General features: G+C 37.7%; 2 protein-coding genes across 3 annotated transcripts in view; one reads left to right on the forward strand and one right to left on the reverse strand.

Moving 5' to 3' along the window:
• Ryr3 (ryanodine receptor 3) overlaps positions 1 to 2,635 on the forward strand; it is a 556,303-nt gene extending 553,668 nt beyond the window's left edge. The window contains exons 105-106 of one of the 2 annotated variants that reach the window (XR_013438866.1): positions 1,023 to 1,264; positions 1,975 to 2,635. Coding sequence is in view for 1 of the 2 variants with exons in the window: in XM_078049887.1 (XP_077906013.1) it covers positions 1,023 to 1,035 (13 nt within the window). In the remaining variant the exon portion in view is untranslated. Of the gene's footprint in view, positions 1 to 1,022; positions 1,279 to 1,974 lie in introns of those variants that run through there. The other variant, XM_078049887.1, reaches the window with a different exon arrangement.
• Aven (apoptosis and caspase activation inhibitor) overlaps positions 1 to 19,940 on the reverse strand; it is a 152,750-nt gene that overhangs the window by 52,236 nt on the left and 80,574 nt on the right. The gene's annotated exons all lie outside the window — the stretch shown is intronic.

A 19,940-nucleotide genomic window follows, 5' to 3' on the forward strand; every position in this document is an offset into this window, starting at 1 on the left:
TGGTTAGTTCTCGACAGACGGTTTAAACGGGCTGGATACAATATTTTTTTTTTTTAAAGAGAGAGTGAGAGAGGAGAGGGAGAGAGAGAGGGGGGGAGGGGGGGGAGAGAGGGAGAGAGAGAGAGAGAGAGAGAGAGAGAGAGAGAGAGAGAGAGAGAGAGAGAGAATTTTTAATATTTAATTTTTAGTTCTCGGCAGACACAACATCTTTGTTGGTATGTGGTGCTGAGGATCGAACCCGGGCCCCACGCATGCCAGGCGAGCGCACTACCGCTTGAGCCACATCCCCAGCCCCTGGCTACAATATTAAGCTAAGAAAAAACAGGCAAAAAATCACACATCACAGAAATAATTTTGCAATCAAGGGTAGGACAGCTCTTTGACCTTAAGGGTCAAGCTTCCAAGCTGGGGGTGGGGAAGAAAGAGCAAACACAAACCCGAATTTTCTTTATTTTATAGTGGGGACTTCAGATGCAGGGATAAGGTTTCAAGGGTGGAGTCTTGCTTCCTTATGCATTGTGATCAGCAGATTGATTGACATCTTGGCAAGTCACACCCATCTCAGGTGCTGAGTGGGATCTTAGGCAGAGATGGTGCGGGGAGCCTCACCTGCATCATGCAATCTATCCCTGAGGGGATGCTATAGGGAGTTTGCAGTGCCAGACCTATCCCCTCAGGAGGCAACTATGGGCAACATAATCCACACACAGCCCATGGATGGCTTATGACAGTCACATTTTCTTTATTCTTCATTTATATTCTTTAGTACTGGAAATTAAACCCAGGACCTTGCTCGGCAATCACTCTACCTCTTAGCTAGCTATATTCCTAGACCTTTCTATTTTGAAACAGGGTTTCCATAAGTGGTCCAGGCTGACCTTGAACTTGCCATTCTCCTGCCTCAACCTCCCTGGTAGCTGGGATTACAGGTGTGTACCACTAGTTGGTTAGTCACATTTTTAAATTTTAAATTAAACCTTCCTGACTGAATTGTGTCTTCCTCCCTCAAATTTATATTGCAGCCCTAACCCCTAAGGAGAGATGAGGTTGTTGGAGTATAATGAGGTTTGGATGAGACGGTGAGCACCCTGCTTTCATCAGATGGGATGAGTACCTTATAAGAGACAGCAGAGCTTGCTCATGCACCCTGCTATGTGAGAATGCAGCAAGAAGTGGGTCATCTACAGTCCAATAAGAACCCTCACCAGACACTGACCATGTGGCACCTTGCTCCTCGACTTCCAGTCTCCACAGCTATGAGAAAGTAAATGTGCTATTTAAGCTACTCAGTCTATGGTATATGTTACAGCAGCCTGACCTGACAGATGGACCAAAGGAAAGAGAGAAAAGGAAAAGAATTCCAAGTGAATTAAAGTACTAAATGTGAAAATAAGTTAATGTAAGATATTCATGAAATCCTAGGGTTCATGCCATGGTAACATTTGTGGGGCATTCCTTTTTGAATAGTACCTATTCCCTTAATGTCTTCTTCTAGACTCACATATATGTGGCAAAAGAACAGCTCCATGTTTTCTAAAAGGCCTACGGAACATACATTGGGTACCTATCCTCTTGCCCTTTGGGTTTGTCATTTTGAAGAATTACTGGAAGATGGCATTTCCAGCCAAAAGGTTGTTCTGTATCTTTTAAATCAAGAATTCATCGATTGTGGAGGTTTTCAAGATGGTGGAATAGAGGAGGTCAGCAACTTTAGGTGGGTCTTCGAGAGTGTGATGCTCCATTCGCTGGATTGCTAAATTAAGAGAGGTAATCCCTTATTCAGAGTTACTAGAGGTAGGGTCTAGGTTTAGACAGGTTTCTGGCTCTTTGCTGAATGCTGATTGGTCTGAAGATTTTAGATTGGCACACTTTCAGTACCCAGTACTTGCTGGTCCATGCTGGAAGACTTTACCTCACGGGTCTCTCATGGGTTGTGGTAGGTAACTAATTCTTAATCCCCTATGTCACCTACAGATCCCACGTTTCCTGGTCTTGGGTTCAGTATCCAATCTCCTGGCTGCTCTGTGGAGTGAAACCAAGAAAAACCATAGGCAGCTTCTCAACAAGGTGGGTGAATTAAAAAATACAAAAGCAGAGGATATGGGAATTTAAAACTAGACAGTCAAGGCAGATGGGAGACTTAGGAGTTGGGATATAATAAAATAAGGAAGAAATCACAGCCACTGCCACAGCCAGGTTGGAAACTCCAGCCAGAAAAATCAAAGTCATTTAGAAAGACGCACTGCACAACATCCAAGTGTGAGGAAAGAAGGAATCATTTTGCAGCCACTGCTGGGAGTAAGAGCAACAGCAACAATGGGCCAATTCCTGGCAAACTCGAGTTTGGCTGTAAACACAGGCCCAGTAAACACACACTGTACAACTTAGAGTGTGCCTAAGTCCAGGGGAAAATCAAACATGGAGAGAGATTTACACAGGGGGTAACTGGTCATGGAAACCCACCTAGCTCTACCCCTCCCACTCCAAAATCCGACTGGTTTCAGAACCAATTAGGAGAAACGTATCTGGCCAGGAACTTAGAAGGGCAGGGTTGGGAGAGATTGAAGACTGAACCGAGACCAGGAAATGTGGGATCTGTAGGTGACATAGGGGATTAAGAATTGGCTATCCACTACACGACTGGAACCCAGGGTAAAGTCTTCCAGCATGGACCAGCAAGTACTGGGCACTGAAGGTGTGCCTATCTAAAACCTCTAGACCAATTAGCGTTCAGCAAAGAGCTGGAAGCCTACCTAAACCTAAATAAACCCTACCTCCAGGAACTCTGAATAAGGGATTACCTCGCTTACAACAATCTAGAGGGTGAAGCATCACACTCCCAAAGACCCCACCTAAAATTGCTGAGAAGAGAAGCTGAGAATATCTTGAACTCCAACGGAAAGAGTTCTTTGATTTTTCAAAGTTTTTATTATTATTATTATTATTATTATTATTATTATTATTATTACTATTCACTGTTTAATTGTGACCTTAATGGCATATGTACATTTATACAGTCTCCTATTTTCTTTTCATCTCTAGCATTTTTGAAGCCAGTTAGTTTACAATTACTTTGTGAACTAGAATGTTTAATTAGTATATTTTAGTTGTTTGTATTCTTTTTTAAATTTTTAAAAAATCTTTTGCTTTATATTTTTTCTCCTGTTCCCCTTGATTCTCTTTTCTTCTGCTTACAGCCAATCTCTACTGTTCTTTCACTCTTCCTTTAATCTTTTTCTTCTGTCCTCTCTCCTCCTCCCTCAAAATCATTACATTCTTTATCAATTCTGTTCTCTCCCTATCCACCATTTGAAAATGTAAACTTTTTGCAAACTTGCTATTTTTACTATAGGTATAATTGATCATATCATTTCTGTTTATTGTGATAATTAACATTGTGGACATCCTAGTAGAAACTATTTGGTTTAATGCTGTAAAATAGTTTGCATTGGTTGTTATTATTTGTTTCCCCCTAAACAGTGAATTTCTGTTTAAGGACACCATAAGTCCACAGGAAAACCTTCAGGGACACCGTAAGTCCACAGGGTAGAAATTCTACTGCCTCAGATCCATACTGTTAGATGGGTAGACACACAAACATGAAAAAGCAAGGGAACAAATTGTCCCAAGCAAACCAAGATACTCCAATAACAGAATCCAGAGACACCACAGTGGAAGAAATGTCAGAGGAGTTTAGAATGTACATAGCTACACTGAGAAGTAAAGGATACTGTAAAGAAAAAACAAAATATCACTTCAGTCAAGAGAAATCCTTGAAATGAAGGAAACAATAAACCAAATTTAAAATTCAATAGAAAACATCACCAACAGACTAAATCTCTTGGAAGACAGAATCTCAGGCAATGAGGACAAAATACATAATCTTGAAAATAAAGTTGACAACACAGTGAAGATAGTAAGAGACCATGAACAGAACCGCCAAGAATTATGGGATAACATGAAAAGACCAAATTTAAGATTTATTGGGATGGATGAAGGCACAGAAATACAAACCAAAAGAAATGCACAATCTTTTCAATAAAATAATATCAAAAAATTCCCAAATCTAAAGAATGGAATGGGAAAAAATCAAATATAAGAGGTTTACAGGAACCCAAATGTGCAAAATTACAACAGATCCAAATCAAGGCACATTATAATGAAAATGCCTAGTAAAGTATACAGAATAAGCAGAGAATTTTAAAGCTTGTGAGAGAGAAATATCATATTACATATAGGGAAAAACCAATATAGATCTCAGCTGATTTCTCAACCCAGACCCTCAATGCTAGGTGGTCTTGGAATGACATATATCAAGCTCTGAAAGAAAATGGATGCCGACCAAGAATCCTATATTCAGCAAAACTAAGCTTCAGATTTGAAAATGAAATAAAAAACCTTCCAATGTATGAAAGATGATATGTCTTGAGCTCTGTAATGTTTTGAACAATCAATAAAAAATAAATAAATTAAAAAAATAAAAAAATAAAAAACCTTCCATGATAAACAAAAATTAAAAGAATTTGCAACCAGAAACCCTGCACTTCAGAATATTCTCAAAAAAATATTCCATGAAGATGAAATGAAAAAAAAAGAAAGAAAGAAAGTAAAATACAGTGAAGGGAGGACCTACACTAAAGAAATAGTCAATCAAAGGAGAAACTAATTCAAATTAAAAACTAGAAATAAACCAAAATGACCACCACAGTGCAAGAAATGGAACACAAATAATATCTCAATAATAACCTTCAACATTAATGTCCTAAACTCATCAATCAAAAGATATCGACTGGGGCTGAGGTTGTGGCTCAGTGGTAGAGCACTTGCCTAGCATGTGTGAGGCGCTGGGTTTGATTCTCAGTACCACATATAAATAAATGAATAAAATGAAGGTCCATCGACATCTAAAATTTAAAACAAAAAAAGGACAGACTGCCAGACTGAATTAACAAACAAGACTCATGGCTGGGGTTGTGGCCATGGCTGGGTTGTGGCTCAGTGGTAGAGCACGTGTGAGGCACTGGGTTCAATCCACAGCACCACATTAAAAAAATAAAATAAAGTTACTATATCCAACAACAACTAAAAGTAAAAAATTAAAAAGAACAAGACCCAACAATATGCTGTCTCCACAAGACTCACTTCACAGACAAAGACATCCACAGACTGCAGGTAAAAGGATGGGAAAAAAACATATCACTCACATGGATTGTGTAAACAAGCAGAGGTTTCTATCCTCATATCAGATGAAGTAGACTTCAAGCCAAAGTTAATCAGAAGGGACAAAGAAGGACACTTAATACTACTTAAGGGAATCATACATCAACAAGACCCAACAACCATAAATATTTATGCCCCAAACTATGAGGCATCTACATACATCAAACAAACCCTACTCAATTTCAAGAATCAAATAGACCACAACACAATAATATTGGGTGACTTTAACACATCTCTCTCACTACAGATCTTCCAAACAAAAACTAAACAAAAACTATAGAACTAAATAACACAATCAATAATTTAGACTTAACAGACATATATAGAATATTTCATCCATCAATAACTGAATACTTTCTTAGCAGCAGGTCCTTCTCTAAAATAGACTATGTTATATACTTATATAACACATATATATCACATATGTTGGCATACATTTATAATTTACCTTAATATATTTTAGCATCTGTAGGCTTATTTTGATAGTTCCCTTTACATTGATTTTAATTTTTGTGTTCTTGCTTTATTCTTGAATAGACTTGTTTGATTTTTATCAAATTTAGCTGTATTATTTCTTCTCTATTTCATATTTCTGCTCCTGCTCTTATTTTTCCTTCCTACCATTTAATTTGAAAATAATTTGATTGCTATTCTAGCTTCTTTCTGATACAAGTACTTAAAGTTATAAATGTTCATCTGAGTGTCGTTTCATCTGAGAGATCCTGATATTTTAAACTTTTATTATCACTTAGTTCAAAGCACTTTTTATTTACTTTTCTTGTGCTTTCTTCCTTGATATTTATAAGTGAACTATTTAATTTTGAAATAGCTGACATGGGGTGAGGTTCTAAATATATTAAGGTGATTGATTTCAATGTAATAAATTATACAGGAAGCACAGTCCACATGATTTCAAATTTAAAAAAAAAACTAATGGAAATGCTTTTTATATTGATTATATTGGTTACATACATGTCAAAACTGATCAAATTGCATACTTCAAATATGTGCATTTTATTGTACTTCAGTTTTACCTCAATAAAGCTATGGAAAAAAAAAAAAACTTAAAAACCTCAATTACCCAGTGTGACAGGGCACACCCGCAATACCAATGATGCAAGAAATTAAAGCAAAAGGATGGCAAATTCAAGGCCAGCCTTAGCAACTTAATGAAACCCTGTCTCAAGAAATAAAAAGGACTGAAATGTGGTGTAGTGATAAAGCACCTCTGGATTCAATTCCCAGATCTAAAAAACAAACATCAATTAATCAGAATAAAAATTGTAACTTACAACCCAGATGTCTAAACACAAATGTATTTTTCTTACCAAACCAGCCCACAGATACACAGCACCCATGTCTTTCAATGACATTGTCAGTCTCCCAGTCACTAAAGCCTGGAATCTTTCACTCTTCCACTTCTATGCAAAGTGTCACTGAATTCTCAATGTGGACAAGAGAATTTAGCCAAGTTTTAATAATAAATTATAATTAACAAATTGGGAGAGTATATAATGGCACCATTTTAGGAAATATGGGCAGAGACTATAAATCAAATCCATTGCCATTTGTGGTATAAAATGTACCACTGAATACGCCAAAGACAAAGTCCCCTATAGTGGTAAACTCTAAAGAGACCACAAATTTTTATATGCACTGATACTGCCGCAGTCTGGCTGGGCACAATTCGGGAGCCACTTGTCAAAAGAAACAAACTTTATTTTTAGAACCACACACGCCAAACAAAACAGCTCCTCAGGAAAACCTTCAGAGCCCAACTGCCACCACCGGCTTCCCACAAGCCTCTCTCCACCACAAGCCTCTCCACCTCCCACAATCCTCCTGCTCTTGAGGCCGATTGGCTGGGTCTCATGAGCGGAGCCAAAAAAGTCCCCCAATGAGCAGCTCCGTGGTCTGAAAGGGCAGGGAAACAGCCCAATGAGCATCACCACAGAGGAGCCAATCAGCTAGATGTTGCTGGGGCTGCTGTGAGCCAATTATCAGCTGGCAGTCTGAAAGGGTGGGGAAACAGGCCAATGAGCATCACCGCAGAGGAGCCAATCAGCTAGATGTTGCTAGGGCTGCTGTGAGCCAATCATCACCTGGCAGTCTGAAAGTTTGCTGGGGCCCCTTCAGCTGTGGCTCTCAACATGATACAGAAATATCTTATCACTGCAATGGAAATTGAAAAATGATGAGGAAAGAATATCAAGTCAGAAATTAGAGGTCCTGATTCTAATCTAAATCCTGCCATAAAATAGTTACATATTAAAAGAATGATATAATATTCTAGTCTTTGCTTTACTCATCCTCAAAATTAGGATAAAGAAATCATTGAAAGTCCTTAAAAACTCTAAAATCAATCTGGGTGCAGTGGTGCATGCCTGTACCCTAGTGGCTTGGGAGGCGAGACAAGAGAATTGCAAGTTCAAAGCCAGCCTGAGAAACTTAGCAAGTCTTTAAAGCAACTTAAGAGAGTCTCTGTCTCTAAATGAAATACAAAACAGGGCTGGGGATATGGCTCACTGGTTCAGCACCCCTGGATTCAATCCCCGTACCCTCCCTTAAAAAGAAAGGGAAAAAAACCTGTAAAATCCTACCCTCTGAATGCTTAAATCCCACTAAAATTCATGTTAAATGGGATGGTATCAAATTAAAAAGCTGCTTTGCAGCAAAGGATATAATCAAGAGTATGAAGGTAGCATCTATAGAATGGGAGAAAGATCTTTGCCACCTGCATCTCAGAGCATTAATCTCCAGGATGAATAAAAAACATCAAACAACAAATAACCCAATCAATAAATGGGCAAAGGAACTGAACAGCAAATTAAGACTACACTGATATTTCATCTCACTACAGTCAGAATGGCAATTATCAAGAATACAAGTAATAAATAAAATAAATGTTGGTGAGAATGTGAAGGAAAAGGTACACTCACACATTGCTGGTAAGATTGCAAATTGGTGCAACTACTATGGAAAGCAGAATGGAGATTCCTCAGAAAACTTGGAATGGAACTACCATTTTGACCCAGTTATCCCACTCCTCAGTATATACCCAAAGGACTTAAAATCAGCATACAACAGTGACAATTCCACATCAATGTTTATAGCAGCTCAATTCACAAAAGCTAAACCATGGAACCAACCTAGGTGCCCTTCCACAGATGAATGGATAAAGAAAAGGTGGTGGGGCTGGGGTTGTAGCTCAGTGGTGGACTGTTTGCATGGCATGTGTGAGGCACTAGGTTCGATTCTCAGCCCCACATATAAATAAAATAAAATAAAATAAAAGGTATATTAACAACTAAAAAAATATTTTTAAAAAGAAAGAAAATGTGGTATATATCCACAATGGAATATTACTCAGACATAAAAAGAAATGAAATTATGGCATTTGCTAGCAAATGAATGGAACTGGAGAATATCATGCTAAGTAAAATAAACCAGTTCCAAAAAAAACTAAAGGCCAAATGTTCTCTCTTATATGCAGATGCTAACTCACAATAACCAGGTTGTGAGGTATAGAAGTATTTTTGAATTAGACAAAGGGAAGGGTGGGGGAATAGGAAGGATAGCAAAATGAATCAGACATTACTTTCCTATGTTCATATATGAATTCACAACTAATGTAACTTCACATCATGTACAATCAGAAGAATGGAAGTTGTACTCCATGTATGTCAAAATACATCCTGCTGTTATGTGTAACTAAAAATAATTTTTTTGAAAGTCAATAAACAAGTGTAGATGAAAGGGATAACGGGGTGGGGGCCCTCATATTAAAATCCTACCCTCTAATGTGATGGTATTAAAAATGCAGTTTTGGGGGGATAATCAGGATTGGATGAGGCCAAGAGGAAGAAGCCCTCATGGAAAGGATTAGCATCCTCATAAAAATCCTGAACGAGTTTGCTTCCTCTCTGCCAGGAGAAGACACAGTGAAAAGACAGCTTTGAACCAAGAAGCAAACCCTCAACAGAGCCAGGCGTGGTGATGCACACCTGTGATCCCAGCAGCTTGGGAGGCTGAGACAGGAGGATCACCTCAGCAACAACGAGGTGCTGAGCAATTCAATGAGACCCTGTCTCTAAATAAAATACAAAATAGGGCTGGGGATATGGCTCAGTGGTCGAGTGGCCCTGACTTCAATCCCCATTACCCTCCCCCGCCAAAAAAAAAAAAACCTCAACAGACATGGAAATCTATTGCGACCTTAATCTTGAAATTCTCAGCCTCTAGAACTGTGACAAATATTTTTCATTTAAGCTCCACTCCTGCTCCAGCCCATTTTCTGGTACTTTGTTACAGCAACCCAAGCTAAGACACCCTTTTTCACAAACAGGGAAAATGAGCTGGAAATAATTTGAACCAAACAGGTAATACATATCAGTACCCATTTCCTTTTAATAACCTTGAAAAACCATGAGGGTACCTCACTACTTTTCAAACTCAAGCAATACTGAATATTTCAATACAACTTATTTTTTTCCTCATCTTTCAACCTTTCAGCTCCTCCGCATGTTCTGAAGTGCAAATACAATGCTATGAGTTACCAGCTGGCTGCAGAGCTCATCCCCAGCATTCTGTCACCAAGATGAATGTTCATGACACCTGCAAAACTAGGGAGCAGGAATCACACATGATATCTACAATATAGGAGATTCTTACCTTGAGCTGTGATTCAACCTCATTTGGACCATACATACTTCCTGTAACCACTAATAAAACTATGAGTCTAGTAATTCCTAATCCATTGTTCCACAATTCAGTTATAGATCATTAATCCTGCCAGATGCTCTAAGAAAAAAGAATTCCACAAACATCCTAGAAGTGCTTCATATTATTCCTCATTTTAAATAAATTCACAATGAAAATTCATATTAAGATTCTGAGAAGTGCTAGCATTAAAAAAAAAATCTGATCTATACTAATTAATCCAGAGTTCTTAAGTGACTGTAAGTCTTTCTTCACAGAAAACTTATTGATAACCTATAGAACTCCAAGAAACTCTCACTTGGGAAGCTTAAATACATTTACTCAAAATGTGATGAGATTTAATTCATATATTTAAACTGAAAATGATTTTTTTGTTTTGTTGATTTATTTCTTACTTCTCACATTCTGTACCAAAGAATCATCCACCAATTTTTAAATGTTAATTTTCCACATCCAACTATTCAAGGTTAAACAAATAGTAAAGCTCCCCCCACAACAACACAGACAACTGAAACCTACCAACCAATCACTATGATCAAGTATGACAGATACAGTCCAAATACATAGGTCACTATTACCCTGTCAGTGTAACTTATATATATTCCTACCTGACCTCTTCAGTTTCATTCTTAGGAACTGCACAGTTTATAGTAAAAATAAATCTTTTGCTGGGCACAGTGGTATACATCTGTAATCCCAGGGGCTCAGGAGGCAGAGGCAGGAGGATCACAAGTTCAAAGCCAGCCTCAGCAAAAAGGCACTAAGAAATTCAGTGAGAGTGAGATCCTGTCTCTAAATAAAAATACAATATAGGATTAGGGATGTGGCTCAGTGGCAGAATGCCCCCAAATTCAATTCCCAGTGCCAAAAATATATATACTTTTTTTTAAGCAAAAGGTAATTGAAATACAAAGTAAGAATAATTTAAAACACCCTCAAAAGAAAAAAGATAAAAGATAAAACATGGGCAAGTCTTGAGATACACGCTGCTATTTAGATACAATTTGATCTTCTGGGAAGTTTGGTCACCAGTATAGCAGTATGGAAGGAATGGAACCTTTAAGAGGGAGGGACTAATTAGAAGGTATTTGGGTCAAAGGGTGCCCACCCTCATGAATGCATTAATACTGGTCTCATGGAGTAGATTTGGTCTTGAAAGAATGAATTAGTTTTTTCAAGTAAGTTATTATAAAACAGGTCCATCCCACAAGCTTGGTCCTTTGCCAAAAGCATGAGATCTGATCTTTTTTCACTTCTCTGCTGTTTCCTCACCAGGACACCCTCACTGGAATGCCAGCATCACGCTGAGTCAAATAAACTTCTTTGTAAATCAACCAGCCTCTGGGTATCTTATTATAGTAACACAAAACAGACTAAGACATATGCCATGAAAGGAGAAAACTTATTTTAAAAACAAAAACAAGACCTATGGAACAATAGGCTTAAATTCAGTCTTCATACTGAAAATAAATCATCACTTGAATTAAAGTTGATTTAGATTCACAAAGGATGGGGCAATATTTGTAAAAGTGGAACACTGTTAGGTATCTGTACACTTCAGCTTTTCAACATTTGCTTTCTTAACAAGTGTCCTTTCTTCAATTTAACCTTGTCAAAGAAAATGAAAACGAAAACTCCCTTCCCTAGGTCACAAAAACAAAAAACAAAAAACAAAAAACAAAAAAAAACACTCACTCCTAAGCGATTATATAACAAAACGGTGTTTATCAATTAGTCTTTTGAATACAATCTAGATTTGGGACACAGTTCATTATGGCATTTGAAAACTTACTATCATAGCTCAACAAAAATCACAATAATGATCATATCTTCATTAAATAAACTCACAGTAGCCACTTTCAATTGTAGCTATAACTAGGGGGGAAAATTATTCAATATTAGCTCCAAAAAAATTCATAGCAAGACTCAAAAAAAAAAATTAAAATGCCAATTCAGAAGATAAAAAAAAATAGCTCCCGATGTTAAAGTCTATACTTGCATAAGATCAAATTTTTCCTTATATTAATGCATACTCTTCTTGTAGTCAATCTACATTTACTATCCCTCCTTAAAGCCCCAATTCAAAATATATCACTTTCACTAAATCTTCTGTTATCGTCATAATTCAGGAAATCTATTCAACATCTATGGTGCTAAGTATTTAAATAAAGTTGTAATTGATGACATGCTGCTTTGAAAATGTTGAATGTAGATTCAACTCTAATACATTTGTTTTGATAAAAAAATTCAAATATTTGAGTATTGACAAGTGTATGGATAAACTGGAACTCTTGCACACCATTAGGGTAAAATCATGTGCCCACTATGGAAAATACTAAAGAGGATCCTCAAAAAATTAAAAGTAGAACTACCATGTGATCCAGAAATCCCACTGCTGGAAATATAACCAAAAGAACTGAGAGTCTCAAAGAGATATTTGGAGGGCTGGGGTTGTGGCTCAGAGGTAGAGCGCTTGCCTAGCATGCGTGAGGCACTGGGTTTGATCCTCAGCACCATATAAAAATAAAATAGAGATATTATGTTTACCTATAACTAAAAAATAAATATTAAAAAAATAGATATTTGGACAGTCACATTCAGAGCAGCACTATTCACAAAAGCCAAGAGGCAGAAGCAACCCAGCGATCTGTTGACAGATGAATGGACAGACAAAATGTGGTATACACATACAATGTAATATTATTCTGCCTTAAAAAGGAAGGAAATCCTGTAATATGTTCCAACATGGATGAACCTTGAGAAAGTTATACCAAGTTACATAAGGCAGTCACAAAAAAAGAAATACTATCCGATTCTATTTACTCAAGGTATCTAGTCCAATTTACGCAAACAAAGTAGATAGGTGGTCAGAGCAGGGGCTTTGGGGAGAGTGGAAAACAGAGTTGTTTAATAGCTATAGATTTCGATTTGCAAAATGAAAAAGTTATGGACTTAACACTACTGAACTATACATTTTAAGTGGTTATAATGGTAAATTTTATGTCCCTACCCCAATACTGGGGATTGGACCCAGAGGGGCTTTAGCACCGAGTCACATACCTAACCCTTTTTATTTTTTGAAACAGGGTCTCATTAAATTGCTTAGGGCCTAAGTTGCTGAGGGTGGCCTCAAATATGTGTGATCCTCCTGCCTCAGCCTCCCAAGTTGCTGGGATTACAGGTATGCACCACTTCACCTGGCTATCGTATATTTTTAATAGCAATTTTAAAGTTATCATTAGTGTACTCTAGTTCTATATAATATTGGGTGCATTCTGACATAGTCATAAATGCATATAGCATCATTTGCTTATTCTCAATTCCCAGGACTTCTCCTTTCCCTCCACTTTTAGAAATGTTAATTACTTCATTTACCCCAAATCTTCAGGTAACACTGATGTTACTAGATGTATCCAACACACAACAGAAATCTATTGAATAAAGCTGACTAAAAACCCCCACACAGATCTGAATGTGGCTTACAGAACAAAGTCTTCAACTTCCCTCACCACCTCTCCTGCTCAATCCTACCAATACTTAACTAAAGCGAGCAACTCCACTGTGATAACTGACACAGAGATTAATTAGGGCATGATCCCTCCAGCACCCAAGGAGACCAAAGAAACCCACAAGACCTAGCTCAGTGCTGACAGCCTTTGTGCAGAGAACTAACAATTCGGGTGTTCTCATCAATTACCTGCTAAATGGTAGGGGGAAAGTGGAATTTATTTGAACTGAGGTTTCTCTGGACAAAGTTTGCATAACACTAAGCACAAAGAAAAATACCTGCATGTCAAATGAAATTCAATCTTACACACACACACACACACACACACACACTCTCTCTCTCTCTCTCTCTCTCTCTCTCTCTCTCTCTCTCTCTCAACCAAAAGTTCTTTTGTGAGCAAAAACTAAATAAAAATTATAGAAATACCTTTCCATTAAAGCAGATAAATAGAGAATCTTTAAGGTACATATTAGCCTGGAACAGCAGGGAGAGACTCTCCATAGCAACAAGAGTGAGAACAAACTGTCCAGTGAAATAGAAATATGCAACCCAATGAAACAGAAAATTCATGGGTGAGACAACTATAAAGAAATTTGTTATTACAAATTCCAACATTTTATCCATCAGACCAGATGAACTCAGTTCTGAGCAATGTCTGTAATCACAGCACACAGAGCTAATCCCTGAATAGCAATGACCCATGCTGCTTTCTGGTGAGTCTTTTTGTATACTGCAATGTCAATTTTCCCATAAATCCTAGGATTCCGTCTCTGGGTGCAACCACAAGAGACACTTAAGTCCACAAGAACAAGCTCACCCTCCTGAACAATGGCATATCAGCTGGTCACACGTTACCACAGAAACAGCTTCACCTCTCGGGAATCTGATAAAATGGGCATTATGAGAAAAGGTGCTTTCCTCCCTCAGTGTCTCTTAAGCCTTCATCATTTCTGGATTGTTACACAAGCCTCCTACCTGGCCTCCCTTCCTCCAGTCCTATATGCCTCAGATCCTTCCTAGTTTATACTCAGACTTAATTTTTCTAAATTCTAAAACTCATGTGATATTCCTCTGCTTAAAATATTTGATGTCTCACAAAGCCTGCAGGATCTCAGGCATGACATAGGAGACTCAATGATATAGCCCCCACATGACATCCTTAGAAAAATTTTATCTTAAAATAATTTCATGTTTATAGAAATATTGCAAGAATAAGCCAAATTCACTATTTACTAACTTCAATGAAAACAGGAACTGTGTATTTTATTCATAGTGTCTGGCACAAACTTGATATTCAGAATACATTCAAGAAAGAAATTACCTGTAGGTGAATGAAGGAGGAATTAAGGAAGGTCCCAACTTCTGGTAAAACAGAGTGGTTGGAATGCAAACTTTACCTATATTCCTTCCTGAACTCTAAAATAACTGTCAAAGACTGTTCTAGTCAGGGTTCTCTAAAGGAACAGAATCAACAGGAAGTATAATTATAAACGGGGACTTATTAGATTGGCTTATAGGACCAGAAGCTGGATAGTCCATAATGGCTGTCTGCAGGCTGGAGAGCTGGAAGAAGCAGTACCTGTGCAGCCCAAAAGGCTGAAGCCCCAGAACAACAGGAAACAACAGTGCTACCCTAGTCCCAGGCCAAAGGCTTGTGGAGAACCACTAGCAGAGTCTGCTTTGGAAGAGTGAAGAAGCAAGAGTCCAATATCCTCAGATGATGGCAGCAGCAATCAAGAACCGGTTCAAGAAGAACTGCTGATGCTTCCTCGCTTTTATTCCATCCAAGCCATCATCCTATTGGACAGTCTGCCCACACTTGGGGAGGGTTCTCCATTTCAGTTGACTATCCCACATGCCAATCATTCCTAGACACACCCTCATTGACACATCCATAATCCCCTTAATCATCTGCATCTCTTAATTCAATCAAGTTGACAGTTCAAATTAACCATTAAAAAGACATTTTCTAAAGCATAATCTGTAAGGACAAACAGAAGCAATAACAGCAGCCAAAGTTAGGAAGGAAAGTGGTCTGGCAGGCTTAGTCATATGACTTCAGACAGTTCAGAAAAGCAGCTTAAGAGCAGGAACACAGGTATCTCTGAATATGTGGGTGTAGGAAGGGCTGAAAAGAAGGCAGCCAGCTGAAAATCTTAGAAAAAACAACTAAGACACACCCCCTTCCCCATCTCCTGCCAACACAATACAACTGACAGACCCTCCAATACCAACAGAAAGTATTTTCTAGAAAAATCCACTTAGCTGAGAGGCTGTGAGCAATTCTGGCTGAGAAGGGGAGACATTGGTGAGAAGACCATATCTAGGATGTGTAGATATTCTGAAGATATCTTAAAGATATTTAAATCTTTTAAACATCCATGTGCACTCTTTCTTTGGACTTATGTCTCCCACAAAGTCTCTTGTCTTCCCCAACAAACTTCTAAAGCAATAAGCTACACCCACTCACCCTCATTCATCCTTCAAACCCCATATATTTGGCCTCTGCACCTATGGCTCCACTGGAACTGCCTTCACCAAGGCAATTCCCATGTCAGAATTGATTAATTTAAAAATTTTTCTCTTGGCTATGATATGGCTCAGTGGTACAGCACTTACCTGGCATGCAAGAGGCCCTGGGTTCCATATCCAGCACCAAAAACAAAAAGAAATAAGGAACTAAGGAAAGTTTTTATCCTGCTTGACTTCTCTGCAACATTTTAAATTGTTTCTCACTTTCTCCTTGAAACTTGCCTTTCCCTCTGCCACCACACTGGTCTCTCACCAATGTCTCCCCTTCTCACCTCTTCCTAGTCCTCCTCCTGTACACATCACTTAAATATTAATACTCTCTAGGAGTACCTCTCCATACAAGTTTCCCTGAGGAGAATGTATACTTCTTTTGTTCTCATACACATTCTGTGTGTCTCTACCAGATGTTGCCATCTGCTTACAAATCCTTCCACTCCAGAAGCCTGGAAGCTCCTCACAGGTAGGAAATGAGCCTTATTCCTCTTTGTACCTCCACTTACACCCCCAAGTTTCAACCAAAAACACGGTGCTGCTCAACAGAAGTTTCTAGAATGAGAAATCAGTAACCAAAAGTTAATACAAGTTGTATTTTTAATGTGTATACACATAAAGATAATTTTGCTTATGCTTTCTAAAAATGGAAATTTATTTTAAACAATAAAATTAGTGTTTACAGTTCATCATAGTTACCTCTATAGTACCCAGTTTATCAGATCTCAGAGACTTTTACAAAGAGTTATCAGGTACTCCTTTTATCAAATGAGACAGAGTGACCCAACAAGCTAAATCTACACCATGCCACAAGACAAGTATCTCTAGACCCCTTAATAGGAGTATAGAAAATTTTATTATTTGACTACTCCCACTTGACAGAGGAATGATGGGAGGTGGTATACCTACCCAACTGGGGTCACCCTAGAACAAGCCAAACAAATAAGGGAGAAGAGGTGGGAAGGACTACTTCCTATGTTCTTGAATCATGTCTATTAGTACAGTAAGATACATCTAATGAGCACAAAATAATAAGAAATTGTTAAGAAAGAAAGACCATTAATAGTGCAGGAGGAAAGTCTGATGAATTCAAAGTTAAGAAAAACATGCATTCTAACTGAAGAAGATACATGTATTCCTCAGAGAAATCATTCAACTTTATCTATAAAGCTGGATAAGATGAAGGCCAAACACTAATTTCCTAAACATCACACATAATTCACCATTCCTACCAAGTACACATAGCTTTAGAGTTCAGAAATCCATTCAATTTCTATAGCAAGATCTCTAGATTATTCAGGAGTTATATAGCTGCAGCAACAAAAGACATTTTAAAAATCAAAATTGGGCTTAGCTTTAGGAAAAAAGTCTGTAAAAATTGTGGCCATATAGAAAACAGCAACTCATAAATTGAGGTGGGGTTAGCAATTGATTTTGCAGTTAACAAAATCATTCAATCTGTTTTCCACGTTGAAAAAAGAAATAATAATACCAGGCCCAAGTGACATACATCTGTAACAAGCTGAAATAAGGAGGATTGCTTGAGGCCAGCCTGGGCAACACAGTAAGACCCCATCTTTTAAAATTTAAAAAAAAAAAAAAAAAAAAAAGAATGAAAAGAAAGTTATTTTATTTTTATTTTTAGAAAGAAAAAAATTCACTCTAGGCTTCAGGAGTACAGATGTGAGGAGCTAGAAGAAGCAGAGCACAGCCCATTCATTCCCTGAACTACCAGAAGACAACCCTAAATTTGCCCTTATTTGCCTATCTAGAAAGATGTTTGTCCCTAATTGGTAACACCTGTAGTATTTATGGGCTTAGAGGGAAATGTGAAATTAAGGCTCATTCACTGCCATTTCACTATTTCTTCCCTTTCTGAGTCAGATGCATACATGTTCAATGACAAAAATTACAATAATCTCTGAAAAGACACAAAATTACAAAAATGATGAAAGAGAATTAATTTCTTTTTTTTAATTGGCTCCCTAAACAGGATAAAGGAGAAAATAGAGATTAAACATGCATGAGTTTTTTGTATAACAACACTATTTTACCTAATTTTCTGAGAGAGTTGAGCTAGGAGTGGAAATGAAACTCAAATCCAGGAAAACAATGACCTACAAATAACATGTGAACACTTAATAGGGTACCGGGAAGACACCAACACACACCCCAACACCAAGCTTGGTAATGACTTGTCCATAAGATAAAAGGAAAACAAAAAAAAATACTTCAAGGGTTATCCCAGTAGTGCTTCTAGTCCCACAAACTCAACTCTTCAAGTGGAATAAATGATACCTGAGGGATGGGGTTATGGCTTAGCACTTGCCTAGCATGTGTGAGGCCCTAGGTTCAGTTCTCAGTACCACATATAAGTAAAGGTTCATCCACAATGAAAAATAAATAAATGATACCTGAGTTATCAGTGTCAACAGTTTCTCCATTATGAGATTCTCTACATAGAAAAGTCCTGAAATAACCACTGAAAAGTATCACGTGGCTATCATTCCATAGCTTTGCCCAGGTTGCCCTGGGCTAATTACAAGGCATCCTGACTCTACCTGTACAAGAATTCAGCACAAAACAGCAAGCTGCCTCTCACACACACCAGAGGAACTAGTTACTCAACTTCATAGTAGTGACATTTAAAAAAAAAAAAAAAAAAATTTTAACAGACTCTACAGCCTTACCTATTAGAAAATACTAGGGATCTATCCTGTTCAGTATTCAAATACTCTATTAGGTATACCTTTGTGCTTAAGTTTTTGACTTAGTGACTCAACTGGACTATTGAAATATACCTAGGCATTAAAAAAAAAAAATCTAGATAGCAACCACATTGTGAATGAGAAGAAAAATGTAAAGTAAACTTTTTGGCTTAAGCATATAATTACATTCTTTATTAGGAATGGTAGTGGACAAGAATCTCATTAAATATTTGCTGCCCTGTTTGCCCCTAATATGTATAAATCTGAAGGTACAATCCACAGCATGCAGCATTTAAAGCTATGGCGTAACAGAGAATGGTAACGTCCTAAAGCCATAGGCTTCTCTAGCAGTTACCCAATCTAACCTTTGCCTCCAAAGCTAAGCTAATTAGAAAGTGATAGTGACATCATCTTTAAAAACATTATGAATTTTATAATTCTGAGAGTATAATAAGCAATTAAGTAGAAATATCCTTTTTTTTAAGGATAAGAAACATACAGGGGGGGCTGGGGATGTGGCTCAAGCGGTAGCGCGCTCGCCTGGCATGCGTGCGGCCCGGGTTCGATCCTCAGCACCACATACCAACAAAGATGTTGTGTCCGCCGAGAACTAAAAAATAAATATTAAAAATTCTCTCTCTCTCTCTCTCTCTCTCTCTCTCTCTCTCTCCTCTCTCACTCTCTCTTTAAAAAAAAAAAAAAAAGAAAAAAGAAACATACAGGGGGGAAGGAATGGGAATTAAAAGTTGCTTTTCCAAAACCAAACATGAGTACTTCATCTCTCTCCTAATCCATCAATTATGCTACCTATTTCTTAGAACTAAAAGGAGACAGAGGGGTACCTGGCCCCTTTTGTCCTAAACATTCAGGACAAATGCTCCATCAGAGAAGCTAAGAACAGTAATAAACAACAAAACCAGTAGAGATTCATTTCATTTGTTCAACATCTACAAGTATGTTCTCCAAAAATTAAATTTGATGTAATAAATTATAAAAATATTTTTAGTTATAAGTGCTATATTTTCATTTAATTTAAAATTCTATTCTGATGTTTTCTGGAGATGATATAATCTTTCATGGTGACCCTGATCAAGCATTATAAAGTGACCCTCTTGAGCTAATGATACCAGTCAGGCTGTGTGCCTCCTCACTGACTAACCTTTCCAGCTATTGCTTTGATGTGCCTAGTTTCCCACTCCTCCCCCTTGACACAGTTTTGCCAGCTGTTACTTCTTGCTACTGCTAGCTCAAGGGCCCCTACT

The sequence above is a fragment of the Ictidomys tridecemlineatus genome, chromosome 5, assembly GCF_052094955.1.
Source record: "Ictidomys tridecemlineatus isolate mIctTri1 chromosome 5, mIctTri1.hap1, whole genome shotgun sequence".
Taxonomy (NCBI): Eukaryota; Metazoa; Chordata; class Mammalia; order Rodentia; family Sciuridae; genus Ictidomys; species Ictidomys tridecemlineatus.